Source organism: Octodon degus, unplaced genomic scaffold (genome assembly GCF_000260255.1).
Source record: "Octodon degus isolate 3935 unplaced genomic scaffold, OctDeg1.0 scaffold00046, whole genome shotgun sequence".
NCBI lineage: Eukaryota > Metazoa > Chordata > Mammalia > Rodentia > Octodontidae > Octodon > Octodon degus.
In genome coordinates, this window is record NW_004524622.1 from 7321653 (window position 1) to 7342003 (window position 20351).

Below are 20351 nucleotides of genomic sequence, written 5' to 3' on the forward strand. Positions count from 1 at the left end.
GATAAGGTCAGTGAAATCCCCTCAGGATTTGTCCTGAGATCCTGTACCTCAGATTGTAGATCCTTTGTCAGTGTCAGCCATGTGGATGAGTCACAGTCATTGCTTGCCCAATGTGCTTTCTGTGAAAGCCTGAGAGAATGTTTTCTCTCAATGTGACTCTCCTTAGGCACATTCTACATCATCAATCACTTTCCTCTTTTGCCTCATAATCTCCTTGATCAGAAAATTTGGGACACTACTGAGTTACGAGTATGACAAGTTTTCTAAAAGATCGGTGTTAAATTGGCTTGAAATGGTAAACTTTTTCAGACATTGATTTGTAAAAGAATATGACAGCTGATACTTCATTTTGATATCAGGGATTCCCCAAGTAGTGATGGCTGGATCTTCCCTATCATTTAAAAAAAAAAAAAAAATCTAAATGTCTAGGGTATTTTCACAGTTGCAGTACTACCAGCACCTTCCCTGTGTGAAACAGGATTTTAAAAAGGTAGATTTTCTTGTAAAGCAGTATATAATTAATAATTTTCCTTTTTGAATTAATGACCACTTTTTCTGCCTTTCAACTGTATCATTCTGTAGAGTTTTGATTCTTTTATATGATGCTTCGTAACAGCTTTAGGATGTAATTCATAAACTGTCATTGCCTCCCATTTATTTTTGCAGTACTGAGGATTGAGTCTAGGGCTTGTTGCGCTGGTCTATATCATCATTCTTTACTATTTATTTATTTATTTATTTATTTTTGGCGGAACCGGGGATTGAACTCAGATCCTTGCGTTTGCCAGTCAAGTGCTTATCCTACTGAGAGCCATCTCCCCGGCCCCAGCTATTTATTTTTGAGACAGGTCTGTGTACTCCTGGCTGGCTTCAAACTCTTCTGCTGTCCTCTTGCCTCAGCCTCCCAAGTATTGGGATTAGAAGAGTGCTCTTCACCTGGCTAGCCCTTATTTTTTGAGATGGGTCTTGCTACACTGTGCAGTCTTCCCTTAGACTTGAAATTCTCTTTCAGCCTCCTCTAAATACTATAGGCAAGAGCTGGGGATATGACTCAGCTGCATGAGCACCTGCCTGGCAAGTTCGAGGTCCAGAGTTTGATCCCTACTGCTGTGCTACCACTGCTGGCTCCAATTTTTCCTAAGTGGGCATTTCAGTGGATTTCTCACAGAGTTATAATTTTACGATACTCCTCTCCCCCCCCCCCTTTTTTTGGTGGAACTGGGGATTGCACTCAGGCCCTTGGGCTTGCCAGGGAAGCACTTATTCTACTGAGCCATCTCCCCAGCCCCCTAGGATATTCCTTTATCATCAAGAAAAAGACATACTGTACCTATAATTACTTCATAAACTGACACTCCTTTCAAACCCCAGATAGCCACAAACACTAGATTCTCATACTGCAGACATTCATGTAAATGGGATACAATGTGTTCTTTTGTGACTAGCTTCTTTCTTACAGTTTAGGAAATTATTGTCTCATATAAAATTGACTGAAGTTAACTATTTCAACTACTGATACTTTCAGCTAGTGCTGACACTTGGAGGATGTGTGTGTGTGTGTGTGTGTGTGTGTGTGTGTGTGTGTTACTGGGGATCAAACTCGGGATAATAAGCTTGCCAGGCAGGAACTTATGCCACTGAGCTATCTCCCAGGCCCAGGATTTTGGTTTTTGAAACAGGGTTTAGCTTCTGCCATTGAAATAATCTGTGGGCTGGCATGTCTATTGACGTACAGTGTTGAGATTCTTAAAACAGTAGTAATGAGCTGTGACACAGAGAAAACTCCCCATGGATTTAGTAGCTTGTTTAGGTAGTTTCTTATAGTTTTAAGGAAGCAGGGATCACTTTTATTATTATTATTATTATTATTATTATTATTAGTGCAGGATCTGCAAGGTCTCACTATACTGATCAGACTTATGATTCTCCTGTTTTCAGCTTCCCAAGCACTGGGATTACAGGCATGCACACCACACCCAGTCTCAGCACGCCCTGGGGATGGCACTGATACCAGTACCAGCACTGGCAGTGGCAGGCTGGGGATGGAACCTCCAGCCCCTGCGTCTGCCTAAATAGGTGCTTTAATCTGCTGAGCTATCTGGCTGGCCCTGAGATTACTTTTTTGTATGTCTTTAGTTTTCTTGTTTTCTAGATCTAGTCTTGTATTCTGAGGGGATAGAGTGGGGAAAGGTGCCTTTTCAATATATATGCTTGGCATGCATGGGACTGAAGATCACCTGTAAGAGTTTGTTTCCCATCTGACTTTTAACTTTTTGGCAGTTAAAAATTGTTACTCAGTGGGCTGTACTCAGGAGGCCAAGGCAGGAGGATTGCTACAAAGGGCCAGCGTGGGCTATGTAGGGAGAAAAATCCCACCAGCTAGATGAGGACGCACATGTCTAATCCCAGCACTCCACAGACTGAGGCAGGAGGATCTCCCTGCAAGTTTGAGACCAGCCTGGGCTACAAAGTGAGCTTAAGCCAGCCTAAACTGCATAGTGAGACCCTGTCTGAAGAAGACATAAACACAAAAATAACCAACCAATATAATGGGGGTGGGATGGGGGTGGTGGTTGTTTTTCCAGTAGTGGGTATTGAACTCAGGACCTTGTGCTTGTCAGGCAAGTGCTTACTCTACTGAACTATCTCCCTGACCCTTAATAGTTTTTTTAATAGACAATATTTCATTTGTTGTTTAGATTCTTATTTGGTATACAGGCATTCAAAAATCAAAACTAGTTTGCCTGATACTATTTTAACTTATAAAGTGCTAATAAGCTTTAAAGATAAACCAGTCTTTTACTGACTTTTTTTTTTGGTATGAGGAGTAGCACTCAGGACTTTGTGTTTGCCAGGCAGTGCTTGTGCTGCTGAGCTATATTGTAGTCTTTATTTACTTCTAAAATACAAACCTGTATGTTACAGTTTTTAATGTTTAAAACAAAATTGTGCTAAGAACTGAGAAACATGTGAAGATCTTTCCTTGATTAGATTGACTTGACAGTTAAAATTGTCATGAGGAAGTAATATTTGATGTTAGATGCTTTTTACTTTTTAAAAATGTATTTGGTACAGGGTCTCAGAGCTCCTGTTTTCAACCTCCCCAGTGCTAGGATTACAGGTGTGTGTCACCACGCCCTGTCTATTTCACTTTTCTTCCTCTCTGTTCTTCAGTCATTCTTTATGATAAGTACTTCTCTTAGGGTGATACTGTGTTTAAACATTTATTTATTTATTTATTTATTTATTTATTTATAGAAAACAGGGTTTTAGGCACATGCCTATAATCCCAGCACTAACAAGACTACGTCTCAGAAACAAAATCTGTGAAATGGACAACACCTCACCACCAACTGAGCCTTCTTTCTGGAGTAGTATAGTACTAAACTTTTTTTATTTTTTATTTTTTGCGGAACCGGGGATTGAACTCAGGCCCTTGTGCTTGCCTGGGAAGCACTTATTCCACTGAGCCATCTCCCCGGCATACATAGTACTAAACTTTTAAAAGCTTTTGTTGGCTTTGAAAAAGGTTACAGTCCTTATTTCTAATAATGATTTAGTTTTTTGCCTTTAAGAGTCAGGTATTTTGTTTGTGGAGTAACTCCTTGGTTTTAAGGCCCTTAAAATCCACTCTTTTAACAGTTGCCACTGGTGGATGTTTAGCTGTGAAGCAGCAGGCTGAGCACTTTAATCCTTGTAATAGTCCATTGAAGTGTAGGTACTACTGCTGTTTGTGGTTGAATGGCTGAGTAGTTCTTTACTTAAATTTTGTATCCACTGAATGGCAGGATAGGGATTCAAGCCCCTATATTGTGTGCATAAAACTTAGTTATTATGTTTAAAAATACGGTTTTGTCTGGGTTGGCACCCAGGTCTTTGGTGGGTGGCTTTTTATTTCTTATTTGTGTGTGTGTGTGTGTGTGTGTGTGTGTGGCCAGCTCAGCCCACCAAGGGGCGGGGCTGGCTGGCATGTGGTGCTGGGGGATTGAACCGCAGTCCCTGTGCTTTGCTAAGCTTGTTCTAAGTAGGTGCTTTAGACCACTGAGCCATCTCACCAGCCCCAGGTGGGTGGCTTTTTAATGCGCTAGGTGTAGCTCAGTGGGAGACTGGGTTTAATTTCTAGCATGTACACCTATAGGCAAAACATGTTGACAGTGATCCATGTGCAGAGGTAAATAAAACCACTTTGGAGAATTTCTACATTTGCTTAATTTAGTGATAAATTAGAGGAAAAAGAAGTGTTTCTTTCGTAGATGCTGCATTAACATTTGCACTGATTAGTCATGCGGATTTGAACATTAGTAAATGCAGTTGATGTGAAATATGATCTTCAAAAGGGATCAAGTGAACAAATTGTTTCATTTACAGGGGAGGAAGTGGTGAGGGAAAGGTTTGAAGTATTCAGGTGAGTAGGATTCCTACAGCTGCATAGTGAAATTTAAAGGGTCTGGTAAGTTTTTGCAGCTGAAGGACTTCTGCATTAGGTCTTTTGAAAATGTTCTGAAATTTTAAAAAGATGGTTGCCTCTCAGGTAGGAAACATGGTGGATGGGTTCACTTTGGACGGAAATGTGGTCCTTGCTTGTTTGTGGTATCTGAATGTGGCAGTGTTGCCTTTGACTAAAATGTTGAAGCAGTGAGTGAACTGGAGATTACTATATAGTCAGTGACTTTCAGATGGGTAGCTTCAAAAATATGCTTACTTTTGGGAGGCATTCACAGTTTGGTACACTTTTACTTGTTTTTAAACTGAATTTGACTAACTCAGTCTCTTTGAAACTTGCTCTTGGTGAGTGAGTAGGTTTTTTTTTGTTTGTTTGTTTGTTTTGGCAGAACCAGGGATCGAACTCTGACCCTTGTGCTTGCCAGGGAAGCGCTTATTCTACTGAATCGTCTCCCCAGCCCCGTGAAGTAGGTTTAATTAAAACAAGTTGGGGGCTGGGGAAATGGCTCAGTAGATTAAGTGCTTGCCTAGCTAGTGCAGGGGTCTGAGTTCAGTCCCCGGTTCCACCAAAAACCCCAAAAAACAAAAAAGCAGAAGTTGGTATTTTCCCAAGTTTGATGTGTTCAAAATTAAAAAATGCATCTAAGAACTTAGACTTTTGTAATACCTTTCTTCCCAACATTAAGTACTCATTGCATTTTTTTACTTAGGCCCTTAATAAGGGTGAACAGTTGTACAATACAGCTTTCTGACAGCTCAGGTATTGGAAACTGCCTGTTTTTAGGTGAATAATGAAGTGCTGAGATGTATGAAATTGAGAGATGAGGGGAGTGCCAGAGATGGCCTTAAGATGACACAATCAAAAGTTGTTTATATACAAAAAAGGAAAAAATTAGGCAACATACTATTTGGTACTAAGAAGCTCAGAAGTTTCAGATGGAGGATTTCACTGTTTTCCATAACTCAAAATACAAAGTTGGTGTAACATTGTATTGTGGCATGATCACAGGGGATGTTGTATTTCCTATTGTGACACTTCTGAGAGCTGTTTTCTTTGGTACCTCTTGACAAGGGTATATCTTGATTGACTGCTTTATGTGCTTGTTTATTTTTTATAGCATTTAAATCAAACGGTATTGAGATGGATTGGGTTATGAAACATAATGGTCCAAATGACGCTAGTGATGGGACAGTACGACTTCGTGGATTGCCATTTGGTTGCAGCAAAGAGGAAATAGTTCAGTTCTTTCAAGGTACCTCTAGTATTAGTCAAAGTTCAGTAGTGTTTTAATTTTGTATTTTTACTAAGTTTAATTTGTAAAACCCAATTTTGGAACTTTTAAATTTGTGATAATCTTGGTTATGTATTAAAATATGAAATTGCTCCAGTTAATATTGGATACAGAATATAAAATATATAAAACCTAATTGATATGTAGTACAGTAATTGAGAATAATTATGTGTGATGAAATGAACCATGAATTAACATATGGAGCATAAATTTGACTTAAGCTTTTTTCATGTAATGTAGGTGGGCTTTTAGAAAAGTAATTTAAAGACACTGGTTGCAAAAAGATTATTTAATCCGATAATATTTGAAAAATATCCATTTGTATTATGGGGTGATGGGAAACTAAGTTTTTTTTTGTTTTGTTTTGTTTAGACTTGTTTTTAAATATATGATTCAGATGGGAATGTTTCAGCCTTTAACACTGTTCCCCTTGATGGGGTTATTTGTCCTTGGGTTAAAGGGTTGGAAATCGTGCCAAATGGGATAACATTGACGATGGACTACCAGGGGCGAAGCACAGGGGAGGCCTTCGTGCAGTTTGCTTCAAAGGAGATAGCAGAAAATGCTCTGGGGAAACACAAGGAAAGAATAGGGCACAGGTGGGGATGGAGAGTTGGGGATGGTGTTAAACTTTTATTTTGGGGGTTGTGGGTCACTATTGCTTAAATGGGGGGGTAACCATAACATTTTTCTGGGGTAGTTTAAAAGAATTGATAATTACCTAAATTTAACTTGGAAACTACAGATTTGGGTGGGGAATTGATGCTAATAGTTTGTTTAAATTAAAAGTAGATTGCTTTCATTTCTCTGTAGGCTGTTGATAATGCTTTTGTATAATACAAATTTTCCTGAAATACTATCATGTGCTAAAGGAAACACACTAAAAATATATTTGTATTTTATGAATTGTTTTCAAATGACTCATTTGCCTATGTAAAATTTAAATATTAAAGTTTGTAGGTATAAAAAATCTTAACTTATGGTGTATTTAGGTATTTTAAATTGGGTTATATACTAGATGTAGAAAGACTTGCTGCATTTTGCCCAATATCTAAATAACACTAATACATTTGTGCTGAAACTTGTACCTTAAAACATTTTTAAATAGGTATATTGAGATCTTCAGAAGTAGCAGGAGTGAAATCAAAGGATTTTATGACCCACCAAGAAGATTGCTGGGACAACGACCGGGACCATATGATAGACCATAGGAGGAAGAGGGGGTTATTATGGAGCTGGGCGTGGAAGTATGTATGACAGAATGCGGCGAGGAGGTGATGGCTATGATGGTGGTATGTGTATCTAATGAACAAAGGTTCTGTTGTCATTTTCTTAATGTTTCTGACATTTTGTCAAGAAATACAGAAATGGCAGTAATTTCAGTACCTGTTGGTTTTAAAACCTGTTCATGAAAGTATGGCTTCCCATGGCCAACTGTGGGACTTGATTGATGCACATATTGGCACCGAGAAAACTTAGAAATTAAAATGAAGAAATTGACATAGGCTTGAAATTCAGTTTATGTTATATCTGAGTTTATTCTTTTGAAGTTTTTAATTTTCATCAATTGTTGACTGCTTTTAATATGCACTAAGTTGTGGATTGCAAACTCAGAATACAAGAGTAACATGGAAAAAAATTTGTGAACATAAAATATCTCATGCAGTGGTATTTATGCATTTCTCCTTAAAATTACACAGGTTATGGAGGTTTTGATGACTATGGTGGCTATAATAACTATGGCTATGGAAATGATGGCTTTGATGACAGAATGAGAGATGGACGAGGTAAAGTTTTGTTGTGAAGTAAATTGTAATAGTTATCAATTTTTTTTAAATATTTGCTTTTATACCTAGTGATAATATAGGTGACTCAAAAAAGTTAACTCAGTCATACTTCATTATTACATATTATGCTTTGAAATATGTGCAATCATTTGTACATGTATCCATAATGGTTCTAATCCTGGTGAATTTTATTTTTAGGTATGGGAGGACATGGCTATGGTGGAGCTGGTGATGCAAGTTCAGGTTTCCATGGTGGTCATTTCGTACATATGAGAGGGTTGCCTTTTCGAGCAACAGAAAATGACATTGCTAATTTCTTCTCACCACTAAATCCAATAAGAGTTCACATTGACATTGGAGCAGATGGAAGGGCAACAGGAGAAGCAGATGTAGAGTTTGTGACACATGAAGACGCAGTAGCTGCCATGTCTAAAGATAAAAACAACATGCAACACCAATACATTGAACTGTTCTTGAATTCTACTCCTGGAGGTGGCTCTGGAATGGGAGGTTCTGGAATGGGAGGTTATGGCAGAGATGGAATGGATAATCAGGGAGGATATGGATCTGTTGGAAGGATGGGAATGGGGAACAATTACAGCGGAGGATACGGTACTCCTGACGGTTTGGGTGGCTATGGCCGTGGAGGCGGAGGTGGTGGCGGTTACTATGGGCAAGGTGGTGTGAGTGGCGGCGGATGGCGTGGGATGTACTGAGAGCAGGACACCAACAGGACACAGCAGCTTTTTATACTTGATATCAGTTTTTTTTTTTTAAATTTATTTATTTGTGTGTGTGTGTGTGTGTGTGTGTGTGGCCAGCTCAGCCCACCAGGGGGCGGGTCTGGCTGGCATGTGGTGCTGGGGATCGAACCGCAGTCCCTGTGCTTTGCCAAGCTTGTTCCAAGTAGGTGCTTTAGACCACTGAGCCATCTCTCCAGCCCCCCAGATATCAGTTTTGAAGTGAAATGAAACATTCTTTCATCCTTTGTCCAGGTTGAGGGTATAACTCAGTCTTCTGTTACCTTTCCTGTCTTTAGTAGTTGATTGTTTTTTGTTTTTTTGCACTCATTTTGTGCTTTTATAAGTCAAGAATCAAGGTATAAGGCATGATTGTGCATGTCTAAGTTGTGGGTTTTTTTTTTTTTTTGGTACTGGGGGTTGAACTCAGGACCTTGACCCCTTGACCTTGCCAGGCAGCTGGTTATACTGCTGAGCTAACTCCCCGGCCTTTAGTCCCAGCTATTTGGGAGACTGAGTCAAGATTGAAATTTTGGGGTCCTGTTTCCAAAGACTGGAGATGTAGCTCACCATCCCATGGGTTCAGTCCCTGGTGCCATTGTAGGGCAATAAGTATGTGGTCAGAGACTGAGCATAGAGTGCTGGTGGCTGGAAGGTTGCAGATTTTGAGAGTGAATTAGGTAACAGTTGTTACTCGTTTAGCTTTGCAGGCTAGGTAAATAGATTCTATTTCTGTCGCGGATTGAAATGAAAATAGTTGATTTCAGATTGAGTAGGGAGGTTTTAAGCCAATGATCCAGCATAGTCTCACATGGCCATGCTTTTATCCATTGACTTGGTGGCTTGTAAAGGCAAAAGTGCCATCTAGCTCCTAAAGCATGTATAACCTGTGCAGCTAGTACTAATGGAGGAAGACTATTCCTCTTCATTCATTGCTGCCCAGGCAAGCCAAAAGATTTAGTACCCAGAGGACTGTGTGTGTGTGTCCAGCTCAGCCCACCAGGGGGCGGGCTGGCTGGCATGTGGTGCTGGGGGATTGAACCGTGGTCCCTGTGCTTTTTTGCTAAGCTTGTTCTAAGTAGGTGCTTTAGACCACTGAGCCATCTCACCAGCCCAGTACCCAGAGGACTTCTGTTGGGTAGTTCTGTGGATTCTACTAACACTCCATTTTTTATTTTCAGACAGGGTCTTGATAATTTGGCCAGTTTGGGTTCAAACTTAGGATTCTGCTGCCTCAGTGTCTCAGAGTAGTGATATTGCAGGTGTGCAGCACTGCCTACAGCTGAAAATACCTTAAGTGTCAAGGGAGTAGGTCATTTATTTATGACAAGCCTTCAACTCATTATGTGGCCCAGGTTGGCCTAGAACTTAGGGAGATTGTCCTGCCTCAGTATCAAGAGTGCTAGGATTACAGTTACATACCACCACATCCAGTCTTAAAACTTATTTTCGGGGCTGGTGAGATGGCTCAGTAGTCTAAAGCACCTACTTAGAACAAGCTTAGCAAAGCACAGGGACCGTGGTTCAATCCCCCAGCACCACATGCCAGCCAGCCCCGCCCCCTGGTGGGCGGAGCCGGCCACACACACAAATAAATAAAATTTTAAAAAACCCTAATTTTCATGGTAAGGTGTGAAGCTTTTAGCCTGTTGGGGTAATTACTTCCTAGGTGTAATAGGCAATTGACACCGTACAACAGTGGAAGAATTTATTTTTTTAAAAAATCAAGGTTTATTGTAATTTTCAATAACTGGAAGAAAAATAACACTTGTTTCCTTTTATTTAGTTCTTCTCACCACTAAATCCAATAAGAGTTCACATTGACATTGGAGCAGATGGAAGGGCAACAGGAGAAGCAGATGTAGAGTTTGTGACACATGAAGACGCAGTAGCTGCCATGTCTAAAGATAAAAACAACATGCGTAAGTGCTATCTTCTGGCTGCTTTGTTCCTTTGGTAGTGCTGGGGACTGAGCATAGCCTCTGCACTGAACTGGAGCCCCAGGCCTTGTTCACTTTTTGAGACAGGATCTCAGGTTGCCTGGACCAGGCTTAGACTTGTGATCCCACTGCCCTCACCCTCTCTGAGCTGGGCTTACAGGCAGGGACTACCATGCCTGGCTTAACGCACTTCATAAGTAAGCTCGTTTATGGAGTCATAAGTAAAAACTTTCATAAGTAATAAGTAAAAACTTTCATAAGTAAATCGTTTATGGTGATTTGTTTCAACAACTGACAGGTTGCTGAAATCATTTAGCTTTTACATAGACTTTGTCTTCTTTAGGTACTTATCTCAGTGTTTGGCGTACTTGCAGTTTATTATTAGCTTTTATTGATAAATCTGATCTGTCCTTTAAACTTTTTTTTTTTTTTTTTTTTCTTTCATCTTAAAGAACACCGATACATTGAACTGTTCTTGAATTCTACTCCTGGAGGTGGCTCTGGAATGGGAGGTTCTGGAATGGGAGGTTATGGCAGAGATGGAATGGGTATGTAAAGGTTTTATTATTATTATTATTTTTTTTTTTGTATTTAGTGCAGGGTCTCACTACACAACACAGACTCAGTGATCCTCCTGTTTTCAGCCTCCTCAGTGCTGGGACTACAGGTGTGCATCATCACACCCAGATTCACTCACTGCTCAGTGCGCCTGGGAGTGGTACTGGAAATTGAATCCTGGTTCTAAGCACTTAGTCCACTGAGCTGTCTTACCAGCCCTTATGTAAAGCTTTTAAAATAAACAGCCTTAGGTCCTTGGCAGTTTCAAATGCTTTTTCTTTTTCTTGTAAAGATAATCAGGGAGGATATGGATCTGTTGGAAGGATGGGAATGGGGAACAATTACAGCGGAGGATACGGTACTCCTGACGGTTTGGGTGGCTATGGTAAGTGTCTCTGGTGGGTATAAATCCAGTTCCCATATGTAGTACCCATAGTTGAAGTGCCGATGTTACTTATAATCGCTTGAATGTGGAGGTCTGTTGGTGAGTGATCCTGTCTGTCTACAGGCCGTGGAGGCGGAGGTGGTGGCGGTTACTATGGGCAAGGTGGTGTGAGTGGCGGCGGATGGCGTGGGATGTACTGAGAGCAGGACACCAACAGGACACAGCAGCTCCAATAGCAGCATCTGGTCTACTAGACTTTCTTACAGATTGAATTTCTTTTGTATTTTAAAAACTTTATAATGACTGAGGGAATGTGTTTTCACAATATTATTTGGTAAAACAACAGATTGTGATGGGAAAATCTGTTTTCTGTAGGTTTTATTTGTTGCATACTTTGACTTAAAAATAAATTTTTATATTCAAACCACTGATGTTGATACTTTTTATATATCCTAGTTACTCTTTTAAGATGTGCTGCCTTCATAAGATTTGGGTTGATGTATTTTACTGTTAGCTCTAAAAACATAGTGTAGTGTAATAGTAGAGTAATGGTTCATTTCTACATAAACTGCAAGTCTTATTAATAAGCAGACATCTGGAATAGAGCTTGAATAATTAATGTAACTTTAATTTCTCCTGTTTAGCACTGTAAATATAAAGCCTAAAGATGAGTTTAGGTGGATTTGGGAGTAAAAATTCAGCTAATTATATATTCTTTTTCAAATGTCATTTATCAGGCACAGTTCTGAAATGATTAAAGAGTTAACCTGGATTTCTGAATATTCTAATTGTGTTTCCTAGGGAAGGGAATGTTGGGAGTTTAAATGCTAGCCCTAGATTTTAGAGTAAAATCCCCTCAGCACTTGGCCGAAGTACCAAAAATTTTCTCAAAAGTGAAGAGTTGTTAAGTTATCTCAAGATGTCTTAGAGTAGGTTAAGTTTCTCAATGACAAGAGAATTGAGGTATTTACTGTGGAGTATAATTCTCACAGGTGTACTTTCAGTTTCTTACCCAATCAAGTATATGGTTTTTAAATATCTGTATAAGTGACTACATCAAAATAATGTAAGAGACAAATCTGTGTTATGAGAATCCTGCAGTTGGACTTTGCATCTGCTAACAGCTTAGAGTTCTAGTTAAAAACACTATATGTAGCTAAGAAAAGGTGCTTTTTTAATTTTATCACTTTGATCAGTATGGCTTTTCTTTTCCAAATTGGCTAATGGATCAAAATGAAACCTGTTAATGTGAATTCATTTATTGAACTTGTTACTTGTTTTGTTAGATGTGTTACATAATAAATGTCAATGTGGGAAGATAATGGTATGGTGTCTGTCCTAGAATGCTTGTGTTATTAATTATAAAATATTTACGGAGTACTAAATGTCTAAATGTAAAATTTAGATAAAAGTGTTAAGTTTCTGGTATTAGCAAAAGCAGTAACATACCTGTGTATTTGGAGCCTGCTGGCATGGTCTGTTTGGGGAGGTGTTCTGGGCTTTGAATCCCCTACTGCTGAGCAACAGCCCTAGCCTGTGGCTATTGTGTTTGTACCTAACTTAGCTACTTAAGGATTGTAAGTAGCTTTGAAATTTTATGAGCTTTCTTTTCCCATAGTGTCCTCTTAAAATCTTCAAGCATGAAAGTATAAATGTTAGTCTGATTTTTTTTTTCAAATTTTATTTGATTTATAAAATTCACATTTTTAAATACATTACAGGATAAAAGAACTGTTAATTCATTGGCACCATGATAACATCATTGTGGTAGTACTGGCTAGACAAGATGGTCTGCAGTTATCATGAGAAGAAAAAGTAGTGTTCGGTCCACAACCACAAAGTAAGAAAACATTGTTCCTCTTGTGGCCCTGGGTATTCAAGTTGCAATATTTCACACAGCTATGGCCACAGTTGTTTTTCTTTTGGGTCTCTGCTACACAGTTCAGACTTGTGATCTTCCTGTCTCAGCCTCCCCAGTGCTGGGATTAAAGGCATGTACCACCATGACCAGTCTCAGGGCTGGCAGCATGGCATGTGGTACCAAGATCGAACACTTGCCAGGACGAGAGTCACAAAGTTGCCCAAGGCTGGCCTTTGAGCTTGTGGTCTTCCTGCCTCAGCCTCCCAGGATGTTGGGATGCATGTGCCCCTCCCTATTCCTGGCTTGAAAAGGGTATTTTTTCAAACAGAAAAATCTATCAGTGGCTCTTAAGCCAAAAAAGCTAACTGAAGAAAAGTACACAAAGCATAACTATTTTAAAATTTGCTCTAAACACCTCTGAAAATTCATTTACACGGACTTGATTTCAGCGATCATAAAAATGTTAATCTATTCCATTGATACAAAAGGGTTCAAGAATATAATAAGAAAGACCACCTACAAATTGAAGTCAGATCTTCCTTAGGTTAAGCTTAGAAACTGACTTGAAAGTGTATTTATGGGTTCTGGAAAAAATAGATCTTCAATTAAAATAAACTTTGATAATTTAGAAAGTTAAATCTTAATTTATATACTCATGAGGAAAAAGATCCTGCAGAATAAGTACTTAGGGGGGCAGGGTGCATCATTGCTAAATGACCACTTGGAAATGTCTAATATTCTTGGAAAATTGATAAAGGGTTTGGCTAAAAACTGAACAGTGATACACTAAAGTGATTACAGAGGGTAACAATTACAGGTTAAATTGTAGTGCTCTCAGCACTGTGACTGGGTTAGTGTTCAGTCTGTTTGAAATGTGTGTTCTGTGGTAAGACCAAACTATATCTTCACTCAAGACTGTCACTGACCAGCTGCTAGGCAGGCTGGGACACTTGGTGGTGGACGTGTACTCGGCTAATTCAGCCAGTGAAGTGTAATAGAAACTTGTCAACTGCAATCCTGTCATGACAAAGAGAATATTTAGGGTTTTTTTTTCTTGCTTTAAATGCTCAAGAGTATCTATCAACCCACTCCTGTACCTGGGATTGTACCTGGCGTTCTCAGTTTCTGACCTAGCTCCAACTTGTGATCCTACTGTGTCAGCCTTCCAGGGTGCTGGGGTTATAGGTGTGCGCCACCATGTGTGGTTTAGCAGGGGATGGATGTATAAGCCCCTTATTGGTATTTAAGAAGGGCCAGGGTAAAATACTACTGTTTTCTGTTAGAAAAGGGCAAAGGGGAAGAGCAAAATCAGAATCTTACAGGGTAACAAATCCGTTGAATCAGGCTGGCCAAATAGCTCTGCGGATTAAAGCTCCTGCAAGCAGGAGCAGGGCAGGGTGTGCCAGCACCATCCCCAGGGCATGCTGAGACAGACTGGGCATGGTGGCATGCGCCTGTAATCCCAGCTCTTGGGAGGCTGATCTAGCAGTGAGACCCTGAACACCCTGTAGACCCTTCCCTAAAAAATAAATCCACTGAATCAAAATGTTACCACTTCTAGAAAGTGTGCGTTTCTGGTCTTGGATAGCTCTAAAGCTTTAAAGTGCCATAGGAGAATCAGGTACCATCCAGTGCCCAGTGGACAGCAGTGAGGGTAGTGAGAGAGCCACTGTGTGGCGCCTCAGCATAAGGCAGGTGGGTGCGGGGGCGGTATGGCCTCGGGGAACTAGGGCACACAGTTGCCCAGATGGTCATATAGCATCATTTTAGCATGCTGTGATAGACTGGCTAACTGGGCAAGGTTGTAACAAGTCCTGTGTGTCATTGCAGGGAGTTAATGGGATGAAGGGCACTACCGAAGAAGGGCTGTTGATGCAAGGGTTAGGTGTTGAGGTGGCTGCGGACCATCACATGGGCCAGCAGGGTCAGGGTAGTGTGGATGAGCAGCTCTGGATGAGTAGGGCGTGGCAGGAGTCACAGACCCGCACTGGCTTTGGAGAGGAAGGCAAAGGCAGCTCGTTGTCGGAGCAGGCGTTACAGAAGATTTCCCCGCAGTTCCTACAGTGGTGCTGTCCATGGAACACGGTGATAACAAAGATTAAACATAAACCATTTTTATGCAAAAAACTTTTGACTCCCTACCTCCTTTACCTTTCTCTTAGACAGTGAGAATTCCTTTTCACAAAGCTTACAATGTGTTGCTTCTTTATCTTTCAGCCAAACCAGTCCCTGTAGCAGGAAGAAAAGATGACCTGTGAGGCTAGTGTGGTGCCCCCTGTAGGCTCAGGTGGGATGGCCACCAATTTGAGGCCAGCCCAGATCAGGGTCCTGTCTCAAAATTTTGTCCAAGAATATTTTATAGCAATAAATTGTGAAGAATCAAAAATAAGATGCTGGGCATGATGGTGCGCACCTGGAATTCCACCACTCTGAAAGCTAGGCCAGGAGGACTGCAAGCTGAGGGAGACCCTGTCTCAATAAAGGAGAGTGGGGGCTAGGGATGTAGTTTAGTCCCCTAGCACTGGTGTGGAAAGGAAGTATACTCAAGAGACAAGCAAGACACAGATGTGAAAACAAGCAAAACCACATCCTCCCTGGTAAAGCAAAACTGATGAAACCAAGCTACATATGTGTCAGGCATGGTGCCACTTGCCTATAATGCCAGCACTTGGGAGGTTGATGCAGGAAGATTGCCCGAGTCTGAGGCCAGCCCAGGCTATTTGCTAGACCCTGTCTCAAAAGAACACCCCCCCCCCAGCAAACTGTACTATAGGTTATTTAGAAATAAGTCCCAGTAGATCAAAATAACTGAAAGCAGCTCTTGGGACAACTGGATATAGCATGGATGAGGGACACGACTGAAGTCTCTAGGACTTTTACGATTTTCATGGAAGACTTTAATGAAAAGAACTGGGTAGTGTGGGGTGGGACATGTCCCTAAGGCACTTGCCCTGTGTTCTGCTTTCTCCTGTACTATGGGAGGGATCTGCAATGGGCTGCACAGCCAGCCACATATTGATGAGTGCCACCAACCATGCCCACACAGACGCACCCATTCAGTGGCAAAAGCAACCCTAGAGATGCCGAAGATCACTCAGGAAGACGAAATGGACGCGCAACTTGGCTGCTAGTCACACTGCAAGCCATTTAGTAATAAACGGACATAGGTGGAGCACTTGCAACTCTGGAGTCAGACTTTTGGACTGTGGTAGCAAAGTATGGTATTTGGTATTGAATACTCTAAAAGGTTTGCCATCAGTACTTGAAAAGGACCAAAATTCAGTTGCCCTCCATCAAGAAGATAGCAAAGGGCTGGGGAGATAGCTCAGTAGAAGAAGCGCTTGCCTGGCAAGTACAGGGTCCTGAGTTCAATCCCTGGTACCGCAAAAAAAAAAAGATGAGAGCAAAGAAGTGTATGTGAGGTGGAGGGAAGATCAGGCCCCTCCATCACTGATCACCCCTTAGGTACTGCTGCCTGGGGACTTGTTTGTTGTGCAGGGCATGAGCAGAGCAAGCAAGAGCTTTGATGCTCTTGAACACATTTTCTACCTACCTGCAAGGCTTTGTTAGCTTCTTTTATATCTTCTATTTTAAGTTTTGATCTAAAAAGATTAGAAACAGGTCCACATATTAGTACACACTGAAATACAGAAGGTCTAGTAACTTCGTTACAAATGCTTTGCAAAGGACAGAAGGGCATGATGGCTCTGGGAGCACAGTGCTAAGCAGTGTGAGGATGTGGAACACTGCTTCAACTTTTGGAAATACAAGGGGCAACTAAAAGATACAGTGAATGTTTAAGTTTTTTAAAGCTTAAAGAAAATAAAGGATGAGCTAATTGTGTTGGAAGTGAGGGGGAATATCTTTTGAGTATAACCTGGAGAGTGATTAATAGCAGGTGTCTTTTACTGAAATTTTTTTTTCCCCTTTTCTTTTGAGCCACGGTCTTGCTGTATAATCCAGGCTGGCCTTGAATTCACTATGTAACCCAGGCTGGCCTCAATCTCATGGCAATACTCCTGTCCCAGCTTCCCAAGTGCTGGGATTACAGGCATGTGCCACCATACCCGGCTGTAATAAATACATTTTTAAATGTAAACATTCACTTTTTTTTTTTTTTTTTTTTTTTTTGGCAGGACCAGGGATTGAACTCAGGACCCTGTGCTGCCAAGCAAGCGTTTATTATTCTAGTGAGCCATCTCCCCGGCTCTAAACATTCACATTTTATATCACCCTTTGTTGATAAAACATTTACAGAATAAATTCAGTCCAAAATATTGTGTGGCCAGGCATGGTGGCACACATCTGAAATCCCAACACTTAAGAGGCTGAGGCATGAGGGCTACTGTGAGTTTAAGGCAAGTTTGGGCTACAAAGTATCAGAGCAGCCTGAAGAGACCCTGTCTCAGAAGAAAAAAAAAAAAAGGAAAACCCTTCGTGTGTTTCATTACTATTTTCCCACCTCATTTAAAATAGTATCTACATGGCCTACAAAGCCTGAAGCCAGTTAGAACAATAATTGGATGGCACACAGGAAGGAGGCTGAGGCAGGAGCACTGTCAGTTGGAGCCCAGCCTGGCCACATATTAAGACCCCACCTCACAAGGCCAATAAAAGCAATGCTCTATCCACCCTCCGAGGTTCCCTGTATGTGCAACCTAGACTAAGCCTGGGGCACCCACCACTGAGCTAAGGCCCCTGACCCTTGTTATGGTTTATTTTGAAACAGAATCTTGCTAATTTGCCAGGCTGATAGCAAACTTGTAATCCTCCTACCTTACCCTCCCAAGTGTGCACCTATGCACTCAGCTCTAATACATAATGCTTACATCAAACCTCAAACTACTGAACAGCATACATTGAACTACACTCAGGTTAATTACGCAAGTCAGCATTTGTTTTTAATTTTGTACCTTTTTTGGCAGCAGGTGTGTATGTGCGTGTGCTGAGACAAGGTGTTGCTATGAAGTTCAGGCTGGCCTTGAACTCACTACGTAGCCCAGGCTGGCTTCCACTTTGCAGTGATCCTCAGACTCCCAAGAGCTGCAATTACAGGTATGCACCACCATACCTGGCTCTAACTTTGTATGTTTTTTGGTGCTAATTTTCTGATCATAAAACAACAATTTTATAAAAGATGAATGGATTATGTTTCATTGTGTTTTTTCAATTTTTAGTTATCCATATAAAAATAAGTGAATTATTTGTAAATGTGTCAGTGGTACACTCATTAACCTTTCTAAGCTAACACCAAATACCTGGTCATACTTCAGGTTTTTAGTTCAGACTGGCCTTGTATTCACTACATAGCTCAGGCTGGCCTCCAATTCTCAGAGATTCTCCTTCCTCAGCCTCCCAAGTGCTGGGAATACAAGTGTGTGCCACACATCTGGGGTTTTTTTTTTTTTTTTTTTTTTTTTTTTTTGGTATTGGGGATTGAACTCAGGACCCTGCGCTTGCCAGGCAAGTACTTATTCTACTGAGCTATATTCCTGGTCTCCACCTAGTTTATTTTTAGACTAACTTTATTGTTTTTATTTAATACTTCCTATCTTTTTCTTTAAAAAGTGTATTTAAACTTTTCTGCCTAATTGATTGGGTACATTCATTCCTTCATAAGAATTAATGAATAATTAAAGGAAAAGAGAAATTACTCGCTAAGTTTGTTGCCGAGTTCTTGAAGAGCTTGTTCTTGTTCATGATATATTTTTTTCAACTGCTGATTTTCATCCTGAAGATTAAGGAACTCCTTGAAAACAATGAAATACAGAAAATGCAAATTAAAAGAAACCACAGTGTATGTATACCATTAATTAGGAATAAATCATTACCCTTGAGCTTTTTGTAAGAAACACAACTACGTGTCCAAAGCCCTTACCCCCTGCTGTATGTTTTGGCATTAGACAGGGTCTCCCTCTGTAATCCAGGTTGGCCTTTCACCTGGGGCAACCTGCCTCAGCCTCCCCAGTGCTAGGATTACAGGTGTGCACTGCTGTACCCAGCCTTTCTTCTCCTGCCTGTTGTATTCATTATTTTCTGTTCAATTAATCTCCTTACCATATTCTGCTCCTTCAGATGAGCCCTGTGTACCGTTTCCATATATAAATGTAAGTTATATAGTTATTTTTTCAAATAAGCCAACAGCTGTTAACATTTCAACCTGTCCCACTCTTTACCTCTTTAAGCCCAGAGGCCTGCTGGGTGCTGTCCCTGAGGAGCGCTGTCGTGTCCTTTTCCCGCTGCAGGTCCTCCTGCAGTGCCTGCCTCCATTCCCTCTCAATCTTCAGGTCAGTTTCCAGCCTCGCCCTGGGAACAGCAGCACAGAGCTCACTTAGCACCGCGTCCCTGCAGCCTCCTTTAGGGACAGGGCCGGCAGCAGCAGCCCCTGCCTTTCCCTGTGGGCCACACAGGAAGGGCCAGGAAGGGCAGCAGCTTGTTTGCACGCTTGGCCAGGGGAGGAAGGGCAGCAATGTGGAGCTCTGTGTAGGTCTCCATGCTGTGCAGGGTTTTTTAAGCAAATAACTGGTTTAAATCTAATCCATCTCACTGTTAGCAACAGCAGCTGCTGCCCTAGGGGGAGTGTGGGTCTGCCGGGGCTCACACGGTCAGCCTAAGACCCCAGAAGATGGGGAGCCAAGCCCCAGAAAGCACTGCAGCGTCCCTCCGGCAAGGGGCTCAGCTGGCTAAACAAATCACGTCTTGCCTTTCCTTTTGGGTTTTCTGAGTCAGGTTCTCACCAGGTGACCCAGGCTGGCCTCATGGTAGCATGTGTGTCCCCAGGCACACTGACCCCATGGAGATAGCGAGAATTAACAAAGCAGGTATTCTATTTTTTTTTTTAAACATTTATTTATTTAGTGTGGGGGGGGCCAGCTCAGCCCACCAGGGGGCGGGGCTGGCTGGCATGTGGTGCTGGGGGATCGAACCACGGTCCCTGTGCTTTGCCAAGCTTGTTCCAAGTAGGTGCTTTAGACCACTGAGCCATCTCGCCAGCCCAAAGCAGGTATTCTAATAATAAAAGTTTCTAATAATCTGCAATAATTAAATCTCAAGCATATCACAGAATCACAATATCATTTTAATATTTTTGTTACCGTCTTAATTGTTTTCTCATAGTTAGCTATTTCCATTTATTTATTGCAGTACTGGGGACTGAACCCGGGGCTTTTGCACTGAACTACACCCCCAGCCTTTTTTTTTTTAAGACAAGGTCTCATCTCAATAAATTTCCCAGTATCTTTTTATTTATTTATTTATTTTTTTTATTTATTTTTATTATTTTTATTTTTATTTATGTGTGTGTGTGTGTGTGGCCAGCTCAGCCCACCAGGGGGCGGGCTGGCTG

The 20351-nt window shown here is 41.2% G+C and overlaps 2 protein-coding genes across 7 annotated transcripts in view; one reads left to right on the forward strand and one right to left on the reverse strand.

Moving 5' to 3' along the window:
- The window catches only part of Hnrnph3 (heterogeneous nuclear ribonucleoprotein H3), a 14902-nt gene extending 2434 nt beyond the window's left edge, over positions 1–12468 (forward strand). The window contains 7 exon segments of the mRNA XM_004649063.2: positions 5562–5696; positions 6196–6334; positions 6844–6941; positions 6944–7027; positions 7436–7522; positions 7721–8249; positions 11357–12468. Of these exon segments, the coding sequence (XP_004649120.1) occupies positions 5585–5696; positions 6196–6334; positions 6844–6941; positions 6944–7027; positions 7436–7522; positions 7721–8238 (1038 nt within the window). The 5' untranslated portion in view covers positions 5562–5584 and the 3' untranslated portion in view covers positions 8239–8249; positions 11357–12468.
- Positions 12469–14485: 2017 nt separating this feature from the next.
- The window catches only part of Rufy2 (RUN and FYVE domain containing 2), a 35913-nt gene continuing 30047 nt past the window's right edge, over positions 14486–20351 (reverse strand). For all 6 annotated transcript variants that reach the window (XM_023716213.1, XM_023716211.1, XM_023716210.1 and 3 more), the window contains 5 exons: positions 19183–19312; positions 18661–18755; positions 16560–16608; positions 15158–15235; positions 14486–15075 (listed from right to left, as the gene is read on the reverse strand). In XM_023716213.1, coding sequence (XP_023571981.1) covers positions 14932–15075; positions 15158–15235; positions 16560–16608; positions 18661–18755; positions 19183–19312 — 496 coding nt within the window. In that variant the 3' untranslated portion in view covers positions 14486–14931. The remainder of the gene's footprint in view (positions 15076–15157; positions 15236–16559; positions 16609–18660; positions 18756–19182; positions 19313–20351) is intronic.